The sequence below is a fragment of the Canis aureus genome, chromosome 16 (genome assembly GCF_053574225.1).
Source record: "Canis aureus isolate CA01 chromosome 16, VMU_Caureus_v.1.0, whole genome shotgun sequence".
Taxonomy (NCBI): Eukaryota; Metazoa; Chordata; class Mammalia; order Carnivora; family Canidae; genus Canis; species Canis aureus.
In genome coordinates, this window is record NC_135626.1 from 10,127,694 (window position 1) to 10,146,665 (window position 18,972).

The 18,972-nt window shown below is 61.1% G+C and overlaps 1 protein-coding gene across 2 annotated transcripts in view; it reads right to left on the bottom strand.

The window, feature by feature from the left end:
* Nucleotides 1-18,717, bottom strand: part of OLFM1 (olfactomedin 1) — a 37,811-nt gene extending 19,094 nt beyond the window's left edge. The window contains exons 1-2 of one of the 2 annotated variants that reach the window (XM_077851267.1): nucleotides 18,364-18,717; nucleotides 2,759-2,908 (exon numbers count right to left, since the gene is read on the bottom strand). In XM_077851267.1, the coding sequence (XP_077707393.1) occupies nucleotides 2,759-2,908; nucleotides 18,364-18,459 (246 nt within the window). In that variant the 5' untranslated portion in view covers nucleotides 18,460-18,717. Of the gene's footprint in view, nucleotides 1-2,758; nucleotides 2,909-4,817; nucleotides 5,062-18,363 lie in introns of those variants that run through there. The other variant, XM_077851266.1, reaches the window with a different exon arrangement.
* Between the last annotated feature and the right edge of the window lie 255 nt (nucleotides 18,718-18,972).

The window sequence follows — 18,972 nt, forward strand, 5'->3', positions numbered from 1 at the left end:
TTCCATTCGATCTTTATAAAACCCTGGGAAGCAAACATTCTTTCGAGCCCCATTTTGTGTAAGAAGAGGAGACCAAGGCTCAGAGAAGGCAAGCACCTTGTCTACCATCACACGGCAGTCAGCCACGATCCAAAGCCCGGCTTGACTCCAAAGCCCACACTTCCAAAGTCAGGGCTGGTGGCTTCTTCAAAGAGAGCAGAACCCGTGGCCACCACAGGCCTTTTGCACTCGGCAGGGGTCTCGTGGCCCTTGGCCCTGGCCGCAGGTCAGTATTGGGGCGTCTATCAGGTCCTGGCCACCAGGCCCTCCCAGGGACTCTGGGCCAATTATAGCCAGACCCCTGGGTGTGCGGCCTGCGACTCCACGGGCGGAGTACCACATGCAGCCAGGCCGGAGAAGCCCAGAGCTACACCCCTGTGCTCAGCTGGGACCCCAGCCCCTCCGCTGAGGGGGCACACCCCCAGCTCCGTGCACCTGCAGGCAGGAAAAGGGGCAGCTGGCAGCCCTGCCCCCGCCACACAATCAGAGCAGGAAGCCGAGAGGCCTCCTTTACAACAAAAGGCTGCTGCCCTCTGAAAACACAGTGCCCACCGGGGTATAAAATGGGGCTTTAAATCTTTCAGCCCTGACACCACACAGTATGAAGCAGAAAGGAGGGCCCCAAAGGCTGCACTCCCAGGGGCTCTCAGAGCTTTCTGGAACCCAGAGGGCCCCTCCTCCAAGAGCTCCAGGGCCCCCCTACCCCACCAGTCTTCCGGATCTCCCACCCTCTGGCACCCACCCCTGCCTGGTCCCCGCCCAACTCCCCCCCAACCCAGAGGTCCCAGAGGCCCTTCCCAGCTCCACCTCCTTCCTCTGCAATTCTGAATAATTAAAGGCCCAATTAGGCTTCAGTCTAGTTTGGTGTTAATGAACGTTTGTGGAATCTGCTAAATGCGTTTTACTTTAATTCTTTCTAAACGACATACTGGGTGGGCTTGGGAGGGCAGAACAAAGACCACACTATCCCTTACAGGGTGGGCAGGTGCCATCGCCAGGCCCCCCCACACTCACCCCGGGAACCGCACAGAGCCGGAAGTGCCCAGGAATCACTTACCCATGCCTTCCCTCCACATTGGGGAAACTGAGGCCAAGACAGGGACCTGCTTTGCCTGCAGCTGTACGAGGGGTTGTGGTTGAGCTCAAGCTGAGCAGTTCTGACCTAGCACGGCACAGCAGTGCTGTCCTTCCACCAGCCGCTGGGCCATGACCTTCCCCAGTGAGGAGCCACAGCCCTGGCTTAGTGGTATGTGCGTGTGTGATGTGTATGTGGGGTGTGTGTATGTATGGGAGGGTGAGTGGGAGGTGTGTATGTGGCATGTGTGTGTGTGGGTGGTGTGCATGTGGTGCAGGTGCATGTGTGTTTGGGGTGTATGTGGGGTATATATGAGGTGTGTATGTGTGTGTATATATGTTGTATGTTGGGGTGTGTGGTATGTGCTATAATGGGGTATGTGTGGTATAAGGGTGCATGTGTATCTGGTGTGTATGTGTGGGGTGTGTGGGGTGTATATGAGGCATGTATAAGTGTGTATGTATGTTGTATGTGGGGTGTGTGGTATGTGCTTTGTACATGGGGAATGTGTTGTACATGGGGCATATGTGTATTTGGTGTGTATGTGTGTGGGTATGTGTGGTGTGTCTATAAGATGTGTATATATGTATATTGTGTGTGTGGGTATATGTGCGCTATGTACATTGGGTGTGTGTATATATGAGGTGTGTATGTGTGTGGGGGTGTGTGGTGTGTATATAAGATGTGTATGTATGTATATTGTGTATATGGGGTATATGTGTGCTGTGTACATGGGCTATGTGCTGTACACGGGATGTGTGTGTATCTGGTGTATACATGTGTGGGGGTGTGTGGTGTGTATATGAGGTGTGTGCACGTGTATGTATATTGTGTGCCAATGTGGGGCGTATGTGTGCTGTGTACATGGGGTGTGTGTGCTATGTGCTGTATGTGGGATATGTGTGTATCTGGTGTGTACATGTGGGGGTATGTGGAGTGTATATGAGGTGTGTTTGTACGTATATCGTGTGCATATGTGCATATGTGGGGCGTATGTGTGCTGTGTACATGGGATGTGTAGGTGGGTTTGTGCACAGCGTGTGTGTGGGTGTGCGGTGTCCATGTGAGAATGTGGGTGGTGAAACAGGGTGAAAGAACTTCACCAAGTTTACAGGATTCTTGTGAAGATTATTTGAAACAATGGATTTAAACCCTGTGCTTGAGCCAGCGGGCCGCAAAGGTGAGAACGCAGTGTGCACTTGCACCCAGTGTGCACTTGACCCACCTGCTCACGGGCAGCAGAAAGAGCCCATCGGGTGGAGCTCCAGGGATTCCCGGGGCGCATTCCCACCTGGCTGCTCGGCCACAGCTCCGAGCCCCCAGGTTTCCTGGGTGCCAGGGGAGGTGGGGAGATGGTGGCATGGCATGGTATGGGGGAGCAGCCCACGTCACCTCTCCCCACTCCCACGGGGCTCCTCAGGGGAGTGACCAGCAGGGTCCGCTCACCTCCCCTGGGGCCATCCCTGGGGGTCTCCACTAACCCCTCATTCACACAAATATTCTGGGTGTGGATACGCTAAGAGCGGGAGGCCTTGAAGTGGGGACAGACCCTGCAGACTAGCCAAACCCTGGAGCCAGGGTGGGCACACACACGGACGTACACGGATACACACGCATGCGCACACGCGCCCCACACAGACTCACCTTCTCCAGTAGCTGCCTGAGCTGTTTCGTGCGGGCGTCCCGTGAGCACATGGTCTGCTGCGGGGCGACCACTGTGCAGATACACCTGCCCTCGCTGTCTTGGGCAGAGCTGTACACCTGCCAGCTCTCCTCAGGGTTGGTGGGCAACACCTGCAGGGGGGGCAGGTGGGTGAGGGAGCGAGAGGGAGAGAAGTGAGATCACAAGGCAGCGCACCAGGCACGACAAGCAGGGAGGATGGGCAGAGTCTGAGCCCTGGCAGAGGACAGAAACGGTCCAGAGCCGCGGTGTAAGCACGGGGAGGGACGGGGCCCCCAAGAACAAAGGGGTCGCATCCCATCAGGATGCCTGGGGCTACAAGGAAATCAAACCGGCAAGACTCTGGACTTTTTTTTTTTTTTTTTTTCAAATCCAGGGGATTTTTCAATTCCAGGGATGTTGGTGTTCTGGCAACTGACCAAATGGTTAGGGGAGGTAGACGGGATGGGGAGAGGCCGCAAGCTGGTAAGGAGTCGGGCTGGAGAGCAAGTGGCTGGTTGACTCACAGCAGCACGTAATTCAGAAATAAGATCTCCTCCCCAGAAGGCGAGCAGGGGTGGCTGGCGCAGCCTCGCACTGCCGTCCCTGCCGCTCAGGGATGGGGCGCCTGCGGTAACAGCTGGGGTCCCACAGCCCATTAGTCCAGAGCCCCAACGACCCCTGGCCCCGGCTGCCGTCCCGCGAGCAGCCTGGCAGAGGCTGCCCAAGGAGACGCCTGGCCTCCAACCCTGCGAGGGCTGCCACCCACGAGTCATTTGGTGGATGTCACCAAGTTTCTGGGGACATGTTGTGCCAGGTCACACCCAACCCCAGTCCTGGGGTATGCTCAAGGACCATGGAGAAATCACAGCCGTGCCCGGTCCATGTCACCTTGCAGCCCAGCTCAGGTCCCGAGTACGAGGTGCACAGGGGAGGACACCACTGCTACAAACACTCGCTGAGCCCAGACCCTCCCCCACAGCCTGCCCCGGCACCTCAGGTCACCTCCCTGCTATTTTTAGCACAGGGATGGGGAGGAGAATCTATAGTAGCGATACATTTATTTCATTCATTGCCAACCCCAGAGGCTCAGGACCCAGACGCAGGAACAAAGTCATTACGAGAGCCACCGGATGCCATCCTTGAAACCCACCCCCACCCAGGTGGGGTGAACATGACGAGGGTCTTAGGAGGGGTCACGTGGAGACCCCTCCCAGAGCACTCTGCCCTGGGCAGTGGAAACCAGGCAGGAGAGGAGCCTCCCGGACAGGGAGCCAGCCTGGGGCCCTTCCTCACATCCTCCTCCACTCAGGGGTGCTTCCCGCTTAGCCCCGCTCCAGCAGCTCCAGCCACCAGCAGAGTCAGCCCTGCCCACAGGCGCCCTGGCCACTCTCCCCCTCCCTCAAGGCCTTGACAAGGGAGGAAAAGCCACCTGGGAGGCAGGGCAGAGGGGTGACGGGTGACGAAGGGAGTGGGGGCCAGCTCCAGAGCCGGTGCCTCCCAGGGCCCCGCCCCGGCCCGGCCACTGCACCCTGAGGGGCTCGGTGTGGGGACTCGCAGCCGCCAGCTCCCCCACCCGTCTGCTGGCCCGCTCGGCCAGGCCAGGCTGCTCGGGCTTTGACAGTAGGGCGGCTCAGTTCCCGCGGCTGGACCAGCCCCGACAGGGTGGAGCGGCGCGTCCCCACCCCTTACTTGCTGAGTGACCTTGGACGAGTCCCCAAGTCCCCTGCCTCAGTTTCCTGACCTTTGTCAGCGACGGACTTTTATTAGTTGAAGGGGACTCCAAGCCTCCGAGTCCCCAGGCCCCGACCCCCGGAGGAAACCCGGCAGAGGAAGGAGGCGGCACCCCGGGGGGACCCGCGGAGAGCGCGGCGCAGGTCATCCCCGCCCGCGGGGGTTGGGGGGAGCCGCCGGGGACCCCAGCCGGTGCCCTCGGCCCTGCGCCCTGCCCTGCCCTGCCCTGCCCAGCCCGGGTCGGGGTCGGGGTCGGGGGCGGGGGCGGGGGCGGGGGCGGGGGCGGCGGCGGGGGCGGCGGGGACTTACGCCTGTGCTGCGGTCGAGCGTCCCGCCGCTGGCCGCCGAGAGCTTGGTGGTGTTGAGGCCCACCAGCGAGGGCAGCGTCTGGGACATCCAGTTGGTGATCATGGCCATGGTGCTCAGCACAACCCCGATCTTGAGCAGCGGCACCGACATCGCGCCTCGAGTCGCTCCTGCGCCCGCGCGCGCCGGCGCCGGCTCCGCGCCCCCGGGCAGCCTTCAGGCGGCGGCCACCGCGGCGGGCAGGGGCTCCCGGCCGAGTCCCCGCGCCCCCTCGGCCCGCCGCCGCCCGCCCGCCGTGGCCGCCGCCGCCCCGCGCGCCCCGGCCATGGCTGCGCCGCCCCGGGCGCGGGGGAGAGTGGCCGCCGCCCGCCGCCCGCCGCCCGCCGCCCGGTGTCCGCGGTGCCGCCGCCCCTCCGCGCCCCGCGCCCCGCGCCCGCGCCCCGCGCTCCGGCTCCGGCTCCGGCTCCGGCTCTGAGCGCCTCGCGGGCTGCGCGCGGGGGCCGCGGCCGGGAGGCGGGGACACGGCCGGGCGGCGGCCGACGCAATCTGCCCAGGAAATGGGTGGATTTTTCCTCTGCGCTCCGGCTCCCCGCCGCCCCCTGGCTGCTGGCAGCGAGGCCTGCAAACCCCAGGCGAGGGGCTGACAGGGGTGTTGGGGCAGGAAAGCTGACCCCCCCCCCCCAGTCCTGCGGGAGCCTCGGCGGCCTCACAGTCCAGACTGGCTGCGCACCGAGCCAGGCCCGGGCCCTCCTCTGGGACCACCCCAACAGGAGCGCGGCCCAGCCCCCTGCCCCGGACCCATTGGGGGGTGACTCCTGGCTCTGAACGCCAGCCCTGCTGACCCCCGAAGCCCAGTGGGAGGGGGTTCTCCAGCTCCAGCGCTGACCTCCAGGGAAAGGGGTGTAGAGGGGAGCACTCCCTGGGAGGCCCCCGGGACAGGTGCTCTCGGGCCTCTGCGAGGAAAGGAGTCTGCCGGCACCCACCAGTGTGGGCTCCTGGGTGCGGTGGAAGGGGGCTGTGCATGCAGGTGCAGGTTTGGGGCTCAGGCATGGGGACAGGAGAGCTAAAGGTGACCCGCCCATGAGGAGCATGGTCCTGGGTGAGGCCTTGGGGTCTGTGGTTGGGGGCCATGAGTGGAGGTCCCAAGTCCTGGTGCCCAGGTAGAGGGGCAGGGCAGCCTGGCACAGGTCCCCAGCTCTCTACAGCATCATTCCGGGGCACGAGCAAGTCTCCTCGGAACCCCGGGGCTGACGGGGTCGAACACCTTCAGAGGGCGTTAGCATCTGCAGGAGCCTTCTAGGGGATGCAAGGCACATCCTCCAGTCGTGCCCATGAGGCCTTCCCAGCCATTGGGGAAGAGAAGAATTCCCCAGATCACTCAGTACACGCTCTTCCACCGGGTGAGAATCAGTCTCCCTTCCCCAGCGGCAGTTGCAAGGAGCCAGGCTTCCTGGGCCCACCGGAGGGCCTAGGGCTTCTCTCTGCTCCATCCCCTTCCAGAGAGGGGACTCGATTACAGCCAGGATGGTCCAGGCCAGAGCTTTGGGTGTGCGACCCCGCTGAAGGGTTTCCTGAGGGTTTCCTGACGTTTCCCCCAATGAACACAAGGGAGTGCAGGTGGCCGTTTCCAAGCGTTGGGGAAGGGCGCCATCTCCCAGCGTGTGCCGGTACTGTAGGCACCACTGAGCACCCACGGGGTCCAGGTCACACCAGGCCACACGCCAGGGCCAGGTGCTGGAGGCAGCATCCACACAACTACCAACGCCCCGCCACCTTCCCCAGCCAGCACGCGGTGAGCAGACGCGGGGCCACACGTCCCGCCAGCGCAAATCCCTCACGCGCAAATCCCACTGTGGACAGTGGCCACTTACTTGGTGGGAACAATTTCAAAGCGAACCCAACCCAATCTACCAAACGCTCAAGGCCTCCATTTAGAAGCCACGGGTACTTGCTTATGACCTACTAGAGCAAGATGGACGAGTACAGGGTGCGGCAGACCCACCCCCAAACCAGGCCAAGACACGGGGGACAGCGCGCTGTACACCCCCCAGACAGAAGTGACACCAACGCGGGGGCAGATGCCCAGCACTTGCCACCAAGTGCATGCCATGGCCAGAGAGAGGCATCGCCTGTGAGCCACTCAGCACAGAGAAGGCAGACTCAAGGCAAACAGCCTGCCACTGGCTGGGAGACCCCGGCCAGGGCATCAGCCCCTCTGTGCCTGTTTCTCCATCTGTAAAATGGGTTCAGTACAGTCATTGTCATCTCTCTCTCTGGGGTATTATGAAGATTCAATGGTTAGTGCAGGAGCAGGCTTGGCACCCAGTAAAGGGTACCCTGCTTTGCACAAGACACAACCTGCTCAAGAGGCCCCTCAGCTGAGCCACCAGGGCTCAAGTCCGTGCCAGAGATGGGATTTGTGTCCCCAGAGACCTCCCCCCCCACCCACCGAGAGCTGCTGCTATTGATACAGATGCACAAATGCTGGGGAGGTATTGCTGGACCCGACAACAATCCCCACCGAGCAGAGCCACATTCTAGGGCGATGAACTCCAGATGGGCAGATATAAAGAATTAAAAAAAAAACCAACCTGATTTTGAAGAACATCTGATTTCCCTTTATGTCACTAATGTCCCATAAGGATTTACAGTTGGTACTCGAAATCTGAAGAGTGCCAACTTGGCCGGGCTCCTCAACAGAGGAACCGAAGCCCAGGTAGTTGGAGACGATGGAGCTGATGCTCCATCCAAGGAACTGTCGGAGGCAGGAAGACCCGAGGACCACTGAGTGGCTGGGGCCCCTCCCCGCCAGGACTCTCCTCGACCCTGGGTGTGGGCAGTTAGGTGCGGGGATGTGGGGCCCCGGCCCCAGAGCGGCAGTCCCATCGGGGAGCCAGCGGGGAGAGGTTCTGGCATCCCCTGGGCACGGCCAGGAGGCAGGCCTCGCAATGTGTGGCTCTGGGTTATTCCCACCGGGTCTGCCAAGTGTGGACTGTGCCTCGGGGCTCCTGCAGCTGCCAGGAGCCAAGCAGAGCCTGGGAGGTCAGAGAATTGGAGGTTCACACCCAGCCTGCCTTTCGGCCCCTCACCACCTCTTCCTTCCTTGTCCGTGTTTATAAAGAAGCAAACAGAAGCACCATTCACATCGCCCCCTCCAGGAGGGCCTGTGTAGACAGAACAGGGGTGTGGAGCAGGGACAGCCCGCTCCTGACCCACTGGCAGCTGTACCCCTGCTGCCGTGCCCTGCACCCCTGCCGCTCTGCTCTGCACCCTTGCTGTGCTGCCCTGCACCCCTACCACTTTGACATGCACCCCTGCCCTGCTCCTTTGCTGCCCCCTCCTACTCCCCTGCCACCCTGTCCTTTACCCCTGCCCCTTGGCATGCACCCCTGCTGCCCTGCCCTGCACCCCTGCTGCCCTGCCCTGCACCTCTGCCACTCTGCCCTACACCATTGCTGCCCTATCCTGTACCCCTGCCTCCCTTTCCTGCACCCTTGCCCCCCTCCCCTGGACCCCTACCACCTACCCTTCACCCACCTCTCTTGCTCTGCTCTGCACCCATTGTCTGCCCTGCACCCCTGCTGCCCTGCCCTGCACCTGTCACCCAGCCCTGCACCACTGCCACCCTGCCCTGCACCCCTACCACTTTGGCATGTACCCCTGCTGCCCTGTCGTACACCCCTGCCACCTTGACATGCACCCTTGTAGCTCTGCCCTGCACCTCTGCCACCCTACCCTCCAACCCTGCCGCCCTATCTTACTCCCCTATTGTCCTACCCTGTACCCCTATTGCCTTGGCATACATCCCTGTCTCTCTGCCCTGCATCTCCGCTGCCCTGTCCTGCATCCCTGCCCCCCAAGCCCTGCACCCCTGCCACCCTGTCCTGTACCCTACCGCCCCACCCTGTACCCCTGCCACCATGTCCTACTTCCCTGCCACCCTGCCCTGCACCTCTGTTGCCTTGGCATGCACTCCTGTTTCTCTGCCTTGCACCCCTGCTCTGATAAGCTGGAGGTTGGAGGTAAGTCATTTCCAGCTCCTCCAATCCCAAAGTCCTCTCCAATGACTGGAACCCATGAGTCAGTAAGAAATGCCTTTAATGCATTTGAAAGGGTCATCTGAGAAGGCTCGAGCAAGTGTAATTTGATTTAGAAGGCTATACAGTATTTCCAAAAGCAAACTATGAATTGTTGAAGAATGAGGCATTTGGATTAAAGGATCCTCGGCGTTGGCCAACCCCAAATGTTCCCAAGGAGGTGCTTAAATCCCCATTTCCACACAGCTTCCCCTGAAGCAAGGGCTCACTTATGTTCACAACTTGGAGTGGCCATGGTAATGCTAACCGAGCAGGCGCCGTGCCCCAGACACCCGCATGCTAGGTGCATGATGTGATGTCCCTTAACCCTTGCGGACGCCTGTGGGCCACGCGCTTGCTGTGTCAGGCTCAGAGAGACGACAAGACCTGTGCGAGGTCAAACCGGGAACAAGCCCTTCCCAGGACCAAGCTCAAAAGCGTGGTGCCCCTCCGCCTGTCGGATGGCACGGTGGCTCTCTGCTCCCGCTGCTGTGACAAAGCACCACCAGCTGACACCTCATAAACAAAAAACATCGGTGGCGCACAGGGGTGGAGGCTGGAGGTCTGAGAGCAAGGCGTTGGCGGGGTGGCGTCCTGGGAGGGCCCACCTCCTCGCCGCCGTGTCCTCACAGGGCAGATGGCAACGGGGAGCGAGTGCTCCAAAGCCTCGTTACAGGGCACCAGGCCCGGCACAGCGGCACAGCACCTCCCGACAGGCTCCCCAGAGGCCCTGCCCCCCAATGCCGTCATGTCTCAGGGTTCAGATGGGGGGGACCTCCAGCCTTGACCTCGGAGGGGCCTGTACAAATTCAGCAGCATGTGAAAACAGGAATGCCAGCCCTGAGGGCCCTGGGCTTCAGAGCTTTCAGGAGGAGGGCTGATGGACGTGACATGCCCGTGAAGCACCCCCTGCTTCGAGGGCACAGGCACACGTGGGGGGTCAGAGCACGGCCTGACAAAGCCTCACAACGGCCGCAGGGCCACCTGACCATCTCCATTCCACAGACCGAGCACAGGCCCATGGGACAGGGCCTTGCTTAGGGCTAAACAAAGGGACATCCCCAGAGAACAAAGTTTGGATGCCCTTTTGCGGTTAAACAACAGGCACATTTTCCTCATAGTATCTGCACATTGCTAGGGGCGGGGTGGAGGTGGGCAGAGAGCCGTGGGGGTGGAAGGGGGGGCTCCATGCGTGGCCATTGTGCTCCTCCTGGCACCCTTTGCTCTCATTTCCCTGCTGGGGAAGAACGGCCCTGCAGCAGCAGAGGGTCTGGTCTGGAGCCGGGCACCTTGAGAGGAGCCCACAGGTGACCTGAACCCCTCTCCCAGCAGCCACGGGCAGCCCGATCCAAGCATCCCCTTATGCTGCTCCCCTCCACAGCCTCTGGGTTGACCTGGATGGGCGGCGGTGGGCGGGGTTACTGCTGCTCACACCCATCCCTAAGGGGGCCTTCCTCCTGGCCGAGTCCCATGCACCCTGCAGGGCCCTCGCTGGTGGAGGGTCTCCCGACACTGCTGCTGCGGGGCTGGGCCGCAGGGAAAGGCAAGGTGTGTGCTCTGCTCTGTGCCCGACCCCCGGGAGAGCATGTCTGGAGAGGGGCTCAGAAGATGCAGGCCAGAGCCCCAGCAGCTCACTGTGCACCTGCCCCAGACGTGCTCGGGCATCACTGGGTGCCACTGTGGTGGAAGTTCGTTAGCCCAGTTGTGGAGAGCTGGCCCGTGTGGTCCCGAACCAACTCCTAGGCCACTTCCTTCCACCATTCATGTAGGCTCAGGCTCCTTTGGAGGTGCTGGGATTCATGGTGTCTATTCTAGCCCCCCACCCCCGGAATAGGGGCTGCTTTCAAGGACAGAGGGCTCTGTGACCCGCAGCTATCACCGGGGCTGCTTCTTTCCTGAGCCACGACACCCCCTTCCAGCCCTTTGTCCTGATAGTCTGTCCATCCAGAGAGCTGACTGCCCGTGGCCCCTCCCCGTTCCCCCCCACACCCTCTGCTCCTGCTCTGGAACGTTCCATGCCGCTTTCATAAACATTGCCTCCGACGAGCTTATGTCCAGACTGGGAGGCCACGACTTCATGTCCTCTTAGTTGCCCCCTGGAAGGGAGTCCACATGTGGGAGTGAGGGGCCTGGATGAGAGAACTCGGCAGGCACGTTGCCCTGTGCGCTGAGCTCAGGGCTTCGTGGGGTGGGGGGTCCCATGGATGTGACTGTTTCCTGCTGTCCGTTAAGGGATTAGGGACAGACTGGTTTTTACTGGATCAGTTGTTGATGCCGACACAAATTCGTGGACCCTGATGTGGATCAGAAATTGATGTTGGCTATGAAAATATCTGAGAGTAACCCTGGGACACCCAGGAAGTCACCGTCCGCTCAGAGCAGGACTTGGGTGCTCCCAGAGGCTCTTCCCTCCCAGAGCCCACGCTCTGCCCTCAGCCCATCAGGACCCTCGGCCTGCGGAGCCTGGACTCGGCCTCAGGAAGCTGCCCAGCCCGCTCTCCGGGACGGTGCACCATCTCTGGAGAAAAGGACCACCTCGATGCCATGCCCCCTGAGGCTGCAGGACGAGGCCGGGAGGCTGGGCTGCCGGGGGATGGGGAGCCTCAGAGCACGGGGCAGGCCAGGGGCTCAGGGACCCACACCTGAGAGCGGCAGATTGTTTCTGAAAGCCTGCCTCCGTTTCTTCTCCGAGTCCTGCTCTGCTGTCAGATGTAACGCCAACGCCCCGCTGTGCTGAGCAAACTATTTATAACGTGTATGAATACACCTCTGTTCTCTCTTCGACCCTCAGACACCCCAAGCGGGAGTAACTTGCTTTCCGGAGCCACCCGCGAGCACCGTCTTGCACACTGGAGAAGTCTCTGCCGGGAAGCCTGAGCTCCGGAACAGCATCCTATCTGCTCACCCGCCCCACGCACGGCGGGAGGGCACACTTCTAACCTGCACATCTGAGTGTGGACGCAGCCGGGGAGGGGGCTTCCCCTCATATCCCCCCAGGCCCGGCTCCCACAGCCACCCTCTCTCCTCCCGACCGACTGCTAGACTGTAGCAGTGGCCCGTCCGTGCATAAGGAGCCCACGGGCCCAATCCCTGTGGCGGAGATCAGAGCAAGCGGATTGGAAAGCTGGCATCTTTAAGCACTGCCTGAGAGCAAAGAAGGTGCCTTCACCCTCTGACATCTGGCAGTTGTTGTGAGATGTAACCTGGGTGCAAAGGAAGGGGGAGCCGGCATTTACAAGAAGCCCCCCCCCCCGCCCCCCCGGCAGAGCCTGGTCCCTTTTCCCCAGGGAGCGCTCCCTGAATGATGCTCAAAGCCACACAGGATGTGACTGGGGCTGCAGACGGGCATGCCAGGGGCGAGCAGCATGAGCTAAGTACGTCTGTGCATTCTTGCCTGCTTCTTGGACTCAGCCGTCACACAGACGCTGGGACGCCTGCGGGGGAGCAGAGCTGCTCCGTGAGCCCCAGAGAATGGAGGTGAGGAGCCCAGGTGTGCTGTCCAGACACACACACACACACCCTGCCATGGGGACTTGCTCCAGACTGCCCCCCTTCCTGGTAAGAGGAAGGAGACAATGTGGGGCCCCTGCCAAACGCTCCCTGGCGCTCTGCTGCTCCCCTTCAAAGGCTGCGTTTCCAGGTCAGAGCTGGTGGAGCGTGGGGCCCACCACTGGAGATGCAGCCAACCCAGACCCGCAGCGCTGCTCTGCAAAGGTCTGTAGTTCAATGACCTGGGCATCCAGACACGGTCCCGGTGGGCAGTGTGCCTCGGGGACGCTCAGCATCCGGGCTGGAGTTAACCACGTGCTTTATTTTTTATTTTATTTTTTAAAGATTTATTTATTTATTCATGAGAGACACAGAGAGGCAGAGACACAGGCAGAGGGAGAAGCAGGATCCCCACAGGGAGCCCAATATGGGACTTGATCCCAGAACTCTGGGATCACAACCTGAGCCAAAGGCAGGTCCCAACCATGTGCTCTAGAGTCTGGCGAGTTTCTCATGCACGTGCCCCTCTGAAAAGCAAAGGGACGGGCATCCTCCCGTCCCACTTGCTGTGCAGGTCAGAGCCGCCTGGACCATGGGACCTTCAGGAGAGGCCCGGCCGTGGCGAGGACCCTGTGGCTGCTGCTTTCAGAGTGTGAAGAGCATCTGAGCCCAAAGTTGGCTCCCCTCCCCGTCAGCCCGGCTTGCAGTTGTCATGTATCTAATTCACTTTAGCTAGTAATTAGTTTTGTATTACTTTACACGGTGATGTTAATACTGATTACAGGGCTTGATAACTTTAGTAATAAATACAACCCAAGGCGGAAAATTACCTTTCTTTTTATTGGAGAAGGCTGAAGTCAGTGGAAGGAGAAGCAAATTGCTTTTAGAGATGAAGCAGCTGCCAGGGAGGAGGATTTGCAGCAGCCCCCCCCCGCCCCCCGGTGTTACAGCACCTTCCTGCCCTGGAAGGTGGGGCCACCTGGGAGTGGGGAGCACTCCTCACCTCCTGCTCCTCTCTGGTGGGCCGGCCCCGGGGGAAGGGGCCTGCAGACCCACCTGCAAAGGAGGAGTAAATGCCGTGCGCTGTGAGCTGACGGGTTTAGGGGAAGACCGTAGTGCTCCTGAACCCCCAGCCCCACTATTGCTACCACCCCGGTGTCCAGGGCAGACGTGGGGGCAGGCCAGGAGCCAGGGCAGGTAGATGGGAGGTCTGCGGGGTCATCAGCCCAAGGTCAGTCTCCAATAGGTCACAGAACTGGGCTGTTTTATTCTCATTAAATTTGCTCAGGGGAGGGAGCACCTGGGGGGCTCAGTCGGTGAAACGTCTGCCTTCAGCTCAGGTCATGATCTCGGGGTCCTGGGATCGAGCCCCTGCATCGGGCTCCCTGCTCAGCGGGGAGTCTGCTTCTCCCTCTCTCTCTGCCCCACCCCCTGCTCTTTCTCTCTGTCAAATAAATAAATAAAATATTTTAAGAAATTAAGTATGCTTTAGGGGAGGGGGCACCTGGGTGGCTCAGTGGTTAAGCGTCTGCCTTCGGCTCAGGTTGTGATCCCGGGGTCTGGGGATCAAGTCCCGCATCGGGACCCCTACAAGGAGCCTGTTTCTCCCTCTGCCTGTGTCTCTGCCTCTCTCTCTCTCATGAATAAATACATAAAATCTTATAAAAAGAGTGTCTGCCTTCAGCTCGGTGTCATGATCTCGGGGTCCTGGGATCAAGTCCCGAGTTGGGTTCCCTGCTCATTGGGGGGGTCTGCTCCTCCCTCTGCCCCTCCCCCTGCTCCTTCTCTCTCTTTCAAATAAATAAATACAATCTTTAAAAAAAATAAGTTTGCTCAGGGGAGCAGTTGCATCTTCCTCTGTAGGACAAGCAGAATCTCAGGAGTAGAGAACAGATTTGGGGTGACAGGTCCTGGTGGGTTTCCTAGGGGCTTGCCCCACCAGCTGCTCCGTGACACCTGCCCCGCCCGTCCACAGCACCCACCCACACCTCCCCAAGGGGAGTAGGGTTTGCTCACGTCTGGACTCGGGCTCCTGGACCAGCAGTGCCATGGTGACACCTGGCCCTCAAGTGCACTCTGCTCATTGTTCACGGCTGGAAGCATGCGTGGAGGCCTGTGTCCTTAAGAAAGGCCAAGCTCTGCTAGGGACGGGAGCTCTGCTTCTCTGTTAGAATAAATCTGATTCCTCCTGGATTCCTCCTGCGCAGCCAGCCTGGACCCTGCTCCTCCCCGCTTCCCTCCTGCCCAGGCTCACTGCTGGCCCTGGGCAAGAGCAGGCAGGAGCGACCCCAGGACCCCCAGGACCACACACACATCACCCTCGCCAACACCCACCCCCGCTCCAACCCCAGAGCCCAGGGTTCACAGTCTCCGGCCTCCTAAACAAACAATTACGGCAGAGCCTTGGGTCTTCCCACAAAGCATGTCAGCCCAGACACCAGACCACACGGCTCGGACACGCTCTGTATGTGAACCCAGGTCTGACTGTGCTAAAGCCAGCTGGTGTCCAAGAACAGCACACCACGGGGACGGTGAGTTAGCGACCCAGCAGGACAGGGGCGGGGGGTGGGGGGAGGGCGGCGACATCTTCCAGCGTCATCCAGTTTTTAAAAGGTGGAGGTCCAGGTTAGGAGGCTAGGAGCTTTTCTCAAGGTCACCCCAATGGTGCCTGGTGGTATTGGGGTACATGTAAGGGCAGCTGAGTCAAGGTCGTTGCTACAGAGCCCCACCCATTTCACAACTTCAAACGCAGGAGCATACTTCTACTGGTGGACCAGGTGGGCCTGGGGCCCGGGTAGCCTTCCCTGCACCCACTGCCCCCAAGACAGAGGGGTCAGCTTGCCCGCACCCACCTCCCCCAAGACAGAAGAGTCAGCTCCCCCGCACCCACTACCCCCAAGACAGAGGGGTCAGCTCCCCCACACCCACCTCTCCCAAGACAGAGGGGTCAGCTCCCCTGCATCCACCACCCCCAAGACAGAAGGGTCAGCTCCCCCCCTACCTCCCCCAAGACAGAGAGGTCAGTTCCCTCAAACCCTACCTCCCCCAAGACAGAGAGGTTTGCTCCCCCAAACCCCACCTCCCCTAAGACAGAGGGGTCAGCTCCCTCAAACCCCACCTCCCCCAAGACAGAGAGATCAGCTTCCCTGCACCCACCGTCCCCAAGACAGAGGCGTCAGCTTCCCCACACCAACCTCTCCCAGGACAGAGGGGTCAGCTCCCCACATCCCGCTGGGAAACTCCTATGATGCTTCTTTTTTTTTTTTTTTTCATATGATGCTTCTCATGGAGCGTGAAGCACCAGCCTTTGATTGGAAAGCAGAGAACAGGACCAAGTAAGACATCTTTCTGTCTGAGGACAAAGTTCCTCTGGGCCCACCAGCCTGGCACATAGTAGGCCATCCATCACCGGCCGGCATTTGATTGAGTGGCTCATCATCCGCGAGCTGTCGGGAGAACAGATGGCGCGGCCATGTGCTCCTCTCCCCCGCCCTCCGCCCGCATCCTTCAAGCAGCGCTGAGGAAGTGCAGGTACAAGCCGCACGTTTCTCACTTGTTTCCACCTCCATGCGTGCTGACCCATGAACACGGTGGCCCTAGAACCTTGTGTGTGGATCTCTGGCAGGGTCCCATGGGCGGGGTGGGCAGGGTGCAGCTGTGGGAGAGACTTCTGCAAGGCGGGAGACAAACAGGGTGGGCAGGGGAGCCGACACCTCACGGCTCAGCCCCCGGTGCTTCGCTGTCTGCATGTTCACTCTCCGTGTTCAGGGGCATACGGAGCTCTGCTCACGACACCGTGCAGTGTGGCTTCCTGGGGTTGAGTCACTTTGGGGTCAAGAAAGCAAGACTCCGGAGTGTGGATGGCCCCAAGCAGCTGTCGGATTCAGAGCAGCCCGGCCCTGACCCTGTTCTACTCCCCACCTTTGAGAGTGCTACGAAAGGTGCCAGGCCCCTGGCCCAGCCCCGATGGGGCCACCTGGGCAGCCCAGGTAGTGGGCATCTCTATTCTCTAACCTTCATAGACTTGGAACAACCAGAGTGATTTTAGCCGGTGGAGCCTTTGTTCTAAAATTCCACCACAATTCGGGACAATAGGCTTCCGACACAGGACTCTGGTAGCCTAACCTCCCTCTGAGGCAGGCCAGGGGTGGCGAGGGAGGGAGGGAGAGGCCATGCCTCTGGCTGCACTGAGGGACACGGTCCCCTGAGACATCCCGCAGCTGGATTTCAGAGAGGGGAGCCTCCCAAAGAAAACATCATTCCCCTTGCTGGCCCAGGGGCAGGCTGGGGGCCTGGGGAGCTGACCCAGGGCTGCAAGGGGACCTGGCTGCAACAGGAGGCGGAGGTGTGTGTACAGGGGCTGGCGGACCCTCGGGGGTGGGGGGCAGGCTAGGTGGACACTGAGACAAAGCTTCCAATTGAACTTGAACCAAAAGTTTCTTTCAAGAACAGGGGATCTTGAAAAAGATGCAAGGATGAGCCCTCTGGATGGAAAGCATCTGTCCTCTGGGTGCCTAGAATCGGGAGGGCCATTGAGGCCTGGGGGGCCCTCAGGGCAGCCACTGCCAGGCCCACGGATAACCAGCTATCTCTTCCCCACAATGTCTAAGTGAGGCACATGCTGCTAATTACCACCTGCCTGGCTCCTTTCTGCGTCTGTGTGTTCACATCTGTGGAGTGTGTGTGAGTGTGCACACATGTGAACGAGTGTGTGTGTGCATGTGCATATGTACAACTGTCCATCCACAGTACACAAGCCCCTTGGCCAGGCTCTCCCCGCAGCCAGGAAAACTTCCCGGTTCTCCCTGAGACCACGCAGGGAACTTCTCTAGGGGAGGTGGCAGTCTGGTGGCACCAGGGAAGGGGTCCCTGAGGGCAGGTGGGACAGCAAAACCCTCTAGACACTGCGCTTTTCCGGGCGGAACACAGCACGCCTATTCCAGAGCCTTCTCTCCTGGGATCCACCTCTTGCCCTCTCTCTTTGTTTTCTCTTTTATCCTGAGATGGAGGGAGACAGAGGGAGGGAGGGAGTGTCAGGGAAGCTGGGGCTTGGGGCCAAAGTGCGGGCTGCCCGTCCACCTCCCGGACCAGCCGGCGTCCCTCAGCTCTGAGCGTGGCACAGTGGCACCCTCGAAAGGGCATTTTAATGTCACTCCTGAGCAGCTTGGCTCCTGAAGCTGGCAGCCTCTTCCCAGCACCCCAGTGCCAAAGCAGCACCCCCATTCCAGTGCTCCCAGACGGCCCTTCTCCGCCTCCCAGACCAGCCAGCTCTGAAATGGATTTTTAAAATGGAGAATAGCAGTCGGAGACAGGCTTTCTATGGATACATTGTTCAGGGGATGGCAAGCCCGCTTGAAATGCCCAGCGGTCCCCACACACGCACACGGCGGCTTGCCACTCACACTTCACGCCGCGCATGTGGCCACAACCCCCCAAGCCTGCACACCGAGTCCACAATGCACCCAGCCCAGCACGCGCTGCCTGCCCTTCCCCGTCTGGCCTCGGAGGCACAATTGCCACCGCCGCCTGCTTGGGGAGCCCCAAGGGCGGCATCATACCCAAAGGCAGAGATGCAGGATGCTCTGGACAGGGGTGCGGCGGGTGGGGGGTGGGACTCAGATCTACCTCTGGAGATGCCAGGAGCTTGGACACCCTGCTCCCAATCCCCCCGGATGACAATAGCAGCGAGGGAGCCCCTGTGCTGCCCTTTGAACTTCTCAGGGGAGCAGGAGCGGGGAGGCTGGGGTCCTAGGAGAGGGGGCTCAGCCCCGCAGGCGCCGCCAGGGCTGGGGGCCCAGGTGGGGAGGCGCAGCAGTCCCGGGGCACACCGCGCCCCTCCCTCCCGCCCAGCGCGGCAGGCACGCGGCCCCCTCCCCACCCGGCGGGCCGCTCCCGACTTCCAGGTCCCCGTCCCCGCGCCAGGCTGGGCGGCCACCGCGCCCCCTCCTCCTCGCGGGGAGTAAAATGGCGTTGGATGCACGTACTTGAGTGAGTTCGGTGCCCATCAGGATGAGGAAGAGGAGGCTGAGGAGCTTCCGGGCCGGTTGCATGTCTCGCTGCCACGGCCGCTGTCCTGGCATGCGGAGCCCTGGTGCTGGCGCCGGCGCTGCGTGGACGCGGACGCGCTCCCGGCTCTCTGGCCCTGCGCCTTCAGCACCCGGAGCCTCTGCTCTGCATGGCGAGCGCGTCCTGCGCGCTGTCCCCACTGTCCCCGGGCGGGGCGCAGCCCTCCGCGGCCCCTCCTCCCGCCCTCCCCCCGCACCCGCGCGCCTGGGAGGGGGTGCCAAAAGTTTGCGAGAAAGGCTGCCGGGTGGCGCAGAGGGACCCGCGCGCCACGCTCACGCGCGGGAGTGGGGAGGGCGGCGGCGGGGAAGCAGGCTGGGACAGGATGTGACATCAAAAAGGCGGGGGAAATTTAACTGAGAGAAGAGTCCATCCTGGCTGTCCAGGGCTGCAGGGGCCCTGGCCCCCCAGGATGTGGGATGGGGAGGGCAGAGTGGGGGGCGGGGCAGGGCGGGGACTAGCGGCCGGGTGGGGGGAGGGTCTGACTTGCCGCTGGGGAGGTACAGAGAGAGCCGCTGCACACGCCCTTA